This window comes from Tachysurus vachellii, chromosome 18 (genome assembly GCF_030014155.1).
Source record: "Tachysurus vachellii isolate PV-2020 chromosome 18, HZAU_Pvac_v1, whole genome shotgun sequence".
Taxonomy (NCBI): Eukaryota; Metazoa; Chordata; class Actinopteri; order Siluriformes; family Bagridae; genus Tachysurus; species Tachysurus vachellii.
Window position 1 is genome coordinate 619,088 of NC_083477.1, and position 5,000 is coordinate 624,087.

General features: G+C 51.7%; 1 protein-coding gene across 2 annotated transcripts in view; it reads left to right on the plus strand.

Annotated features, from left to right (window-relative positions):
- The window catches only part of rnf25 (ring finger protein 25), a 9,510-nt gene that overhangs the window by 4,365 nt on the left and 145 nt on the right, over positions 1-5,000 (plus strand). Inside the window, exons 4-10 of one of the 2 annotated variants that reach the window (XM_060892091.1) lie at positions 94-161; positions 2,214-2,283; positions 2,412-2,483; positions 2,692-2,838; positions 2,911-3,000; positions 3,733-3,870; positions 4,169-5,000. The exon at positions 4,169-5,000 is cut by the window's right edge and continues 145 nt beyond it. In XM_060892091.1, coding sequence (XP_060748074.1) covers positions 94-161; positions 2,214-2,283; positions 2,412-2,483; positions 2,692-2,838; positions 2,911-3,000; positions 3,733-3,870; positions 4,169-4,867 — 1,284 coding nt within the window. In that variant the 3' untranslated portion in view covers positions 4,868-5,000. The remainder of the gene's footprint in view (positions 1-93; positions 162-2,213; positions 2,284-2,411; positions 2,484-2,691; positions 2,839-2,910; positions 3,001-3,732; positions 3,871-4,168) is intronic. The other variant, XM_060892092.1, reaches the window with a different exon arrangement.

Consider the following 5,000-nt stretch of genomic DNA (forward strand, 5'->3'; position numbering starts at 1 on the left):
CATTAAACAAATGGTTAAATCTTTGTATTTAACTTTCAGCTCTGTTCTGTGTGATGAAGCAGTGACGTGTCTGATTACTGGTTTGTGTTTCAGTATCCAGCGTCAACTCCCTACATCTCCATCCACCATCCTCGAGGTCTCTCAGACAACAAGCTGCACAGGTTCCTGCACAAACTTCCTTCTCGCTGACCTTTCTGTGCGTGTCTGCGTGCGTGTCTGCGTGCGTGTCTGCGTGCGTGTCTGCGTGCGTGTCTGCGTGCGTGTCTGCGTCTGTGCGTCTGCGTCTGTGCGTCTGCGTGTGTGCGTCTGCGTGTGTGTGTCTGCGTGTGTGTGTCTGTGTGTGTGTGTCTGTGTGTGTGTGCGTCTGCATGTGTGTCTCTGCGTCGGTGTGTCTGCGTGCGTGTCTGCGTGCGTGTCTGCGTGCGTGTCTGCGTGCGTGTCTGCGTCTGTGCGTCTGTGCGTCTGCGTGTGTGCGTCTGCGTGTGTGTGTCTGCGTGTGTGTGTCTATCTGCGTGTGTGTGTCTGTGTGTGTGTGCGTCTGCGTGTGTGTCTCTGCGTCGGTGTGTCTGCGTGCGTGTCTGCGTGCGTGTCTGCGTGCGTGTCTGCGTGCGTGTCTGAGTGCGTGTCTGCGTGTGTGTGTCTGTGTGTGCGTCTGCGTGTGTGTCTCTGCGTCGGTGTGTCTGCGTGTGTGTCTGCGTGTGTGTCTGCGTGTGTGTCTGCGTGTGTGTCTGCGTGTGTGTCTGCGTGTGTGTGTCTGCATGTGTGTGTCTGCGCGTGCGTGTCTGCGTGTGTGCGTCTGCGTGTCTGCGTGTGTGTCTCTGCGTCGGCGTGTCTGCGTGCGTGTCTGCGTGCGTGTCTGCGTGCGTGTGTGCGTCTGCGTCTGTGTGTGTGTGCGTGTGTGTGCGTCTGCGTGTCTGCGTGTGTGTCTCTGCGTCGGTGTGTCTGTGTGTGTGTCTGTGTGTGTGTCTGCGTGTGCGTCTGCGTGTGCGTGTCTGCATGTGCGTGTCTGCGCGTGTGTGTCTGCGTGTGTGTCTGCGTGTGTGTCTGCGTGTGTGTCTGCGTGTGTGTCTGCGTGTGTGTCTGCGTGTGTGTCTGCGTGCATGTGCGTGCGTGTCTCTGTGTGCGTCTGCGTGTCTGCATCTGCGTCTGTGTGTCTGCGTGTGTGTGTCTGTCTGCGTGTGTGTGTGTCTGTGTGTGTGTCTGCGTCTGCGTGTCTGCGTGTGTGTCTCTGCGTCGGTGTATCTGTGTGTGTGTCAGCGTCTGCGTGTGTGTGTGTGCGCGTGTCTGCGTCTGCGTGTGTGTCTGCTTGTGTGTGTCTGCGTGTGCGTGTGTGTGTCTGCATGTGCGTGTCTGCGCGTGTGTGTCTGCGTGTGTGTGTCTGCGACTGTGCATCTGCGTGTGTGTGTCTGCATCTGCGTGTGTGTGTCTGCATCTGCGTGTGTGTGTCTGCGTCTGCGTGTGTCTGCGTCTGCGTGTGTGTCTGCGTCTGCGTGTGTGTCTGCGTGTCTGTGTCTGCATATGTGTCTCTGCGTCTGCCTGTGTGTGTCTGCGTCTGCGTGTGTGTGTCTGCGTCTGCCTGTGTGTGTCTACGTGTCTGTGTGTCTGCGTCTGTGTGTCTGAGGCTGTGTGTCTGCATCTGCGTGTGTGTCTGCGTGTGTCTGCGTCTGCGTGTGTGTCTGCGTGTGTGTGTGTCTGCGTGTGTGTGTCTGCATGCGTGTGTCTGCGTCTGCGCGTGTGTCTGCGTCTGCGCGTGTGTGTCTGCGCATGTGTGTCTGCGTCTGCACGTGTGTGTCTGCGTCTGCGCGTGTGTGTCTGCGTCTGCGCGTGTGTGTCTGCGTCTGCGCTTGTGTGTCTGCGTGTCTGTGCGTGCGTGTCTGCGCGTGCGTGTCTGCGTCTGTGTCTGTGTTTCTGCGTCTGCGTGTGTGTGTCTGCGTGTCTGCGTCTGCGTGTGTGTCTGCGTCTCTGCGTCTGCGTGTCTGCATGTGTGTGTCTGCGTGTGTGTGTGTCTGTGTGTGTGTGTCTGCGTGTGTGTGTGTCTGCGTGTGTGTGTGTCTGCGTGTGTGTGTGTCTGCGTGTGTGTGTCTGCGTGTCTGTGCTTATCTGTGTGTGCGTGCGTGTGTGTGAGTGTGTGAATGTGTGTGAGAATGTGTGTGTGTGTGTGTGAGTGTGTGCACACTCACCATGTCTAACACATCTCCCCTGTTCATCTGCAGTTTACAGCAGAGTCTAAGCTTGGAGGCTGAGGAGTGTGTGGGAACTCCTGTGATCTATCAGCTGATCGAGGTGTGTGTGTGTGTGTGTGTGGGTGAGTGTGTGTGTGTGTGTGTGTGTGTGGGTGAGTGTGTGTGTGCGTTTCACCCGCACTGCAGTCCGTCTGTGTGATTCTCTAATTTCTTTTCTCTTCTCTACAGAAAGCTAAAGAGATTCTGACTGAGAGCAACATTCCTCACGGCAGCTGTGCCATCTGTCTGTATGACTTTAAGGTACAGACACAAGTCTCTCTGTCACCGCCCTTGTGGCTCACGCTGAACATAGCAATGAGAGTAATAATGTAAAGTGGTGATTAATGATTATTTATAACAATGTAGTTGTAGTGAAGTCTGGGGTTTACATTGTGTGTCTCACACATGTAACCTGTCTCTAAATAAATGTTCTTCATCATAATCATCATCGTGGTTGTTGGGGGTGCAGGAGAGCGAGGTGTTCACCAAGACGAGCTGCTATCATTATTTCCACTCTCACTGTCTGGGTCGCTACGTCACACACTCTGAGGAGGAGCTGCAGGAACGAGTGAGGGAGCTGGAGGAGGACAAGACCAGAGACAGAGGACAGGACAAGGTACGAGCAGCCCTTGTTGTAACCATAGTAACACTCATAAATGTAGATAAACTCTTATCTCCTCTCCCTTAGGAGCTGTGTGTGGTGTGTCCCGTGTGCAGAGAGCCGCTGATGTACGACATGAACGCTCTGCTTTCATCTCCACCACCAAACTTCCCTCAGGTACTGACACAACACTACACACTGTTACACAACACTACACACTGTTACACAACACTGCACACTGTACACTACACACTGTTACACAACACTACATACTGTTACACAACACTACACACTGTACACTACACACTGTTACACAACACTACATAATGTTACACTACACTACACACTGTTACACAACACTACATACTGTTACACAACACTACACACTGTACACTACACACTGTTACACAACACTACACACTGTTACACACTGTTACACAACACTACACACTGTTACACAACACTACACACTTACACAACACTACACACTTACACAACACTACACACTGTTACACACTTACACAACACTACACACTGTTACACAACACTACACACTGTAAACTACACACTGTTACACAACAGTACACGCTGTTACACAACACTACACACTGTAAACTACACACTGTACACATACACGTTACACACACCATACACAACTACACAGCAGTCTACACAGAGAGGACAATGGTCCAGTGTTAGCACTGAGAACAACAATGACGAGGTGTGTGTGTGTGTGTGTGTGTGTGTGTGTGTGTGTGTGTGTGCATTTGCATTATGTTTGTTGCTGTGTCTCCTCGTGACTCCACTCGGCTCTGCTCCTGTGTATTATTTGTGCTTGTCTTATACTTGTCTTATTATCTGATACTCTTGTCTCTGTCACCGTCTCTTCACTTCCCTGTTTGCTTGCAGCAGGAGGATGAAACAGTCACTGCTGAATTCAAAAGACGGTGGGCGGAGCTACAGAAGGTTCTGGCTCGTCAGAGAGAGAGAGGAGGAGTCATCGACCCTGAGGCCGAGTCGAATCGCTTCCTCATTCACATTAATGATGTAAGCGTTTAAAACAGCGTCTCACACACACCACATATCTCAGACTGATGTTAGCTTTATTGTCTTCTGAGAACATCTGGAATGATCTAAATTTACTGCAAGCACTTATTTGAATATAAATTTTTAAATTCTTAAACTATTAAACTAAATGACAGTTAACTATGTGACTCAGATTTCAGTAACAAAGTGTAATGTTGCCTTGACAACCAGCATCTCTTTGTCCCTAAGATAAGCTAAAACAGTGCTGCCTAATTTGCATAGCCATGCATTCATTGGTGTTTTTATTTTTATCGCCGAGGCCCCCACTGACTCTTCAGACCCAACCTGTGCCAATGCTCCAGATCCTTCGGATCCTGCCCAACCACTCACCCCTCCTCCCCCTCCTGAGTGCCCTCTTCAGAACACTCATCCTCCCCGAGTGGAGAACATGTCAGTTCCGCCCCAACGCCACACTTTTCATGGCAGGAGACAGCAGGTGGGGTTTAGAGGAGGCAGAAGAGACCGGGGGAAAAGAGAAGGTGGAAGAGGAGGAGCGGCTCATGTGATTCCTCCACCTGTGTTGGAGAGCCTGGGTAAGCTCAGTGTTTCTGCAACCAAAAGCAGTAAGAACAATGGAGAACCGGAGGACCCCAGCAAATACAGAGATGGACATTTAGCTGAAGTAAAAGATCAGCTGGGACAGGCTTTATTAGACGAGAGTGGCAAAACAAGCCACCAGGAGACAAAACCCGAACCGCACGTTCTGTCACACGACACTCAAACCGGAGTGAGGAAACAAGGAGCAAGGCAGGAACGAGAAAAGGGAAGGAGATATGGACCACGTGGGCCACCGTATAGCCACTGGCATGAGAGAAACGCTCAATGGGATAACGGTGGGAACGTCCACCATCACCACCTCAGAGGTGCTACAGGACACCGGCCGGGTCATTACAGAGGAAATGGGAAAAGCTGGCATCAGAGAACCGAGAGCGAGTTGAGGAAGGAAGGAGTTCTCTGACAGTGGGAGGAGGGAGGAGCGTACACACACACACACACACACACACACACACACACACACACACACCCAGCAGCTTCCCTCCCAGCTCTCTCACCTGTACCTGCATCATCAGTGGCATAAAGTCCTACACCTG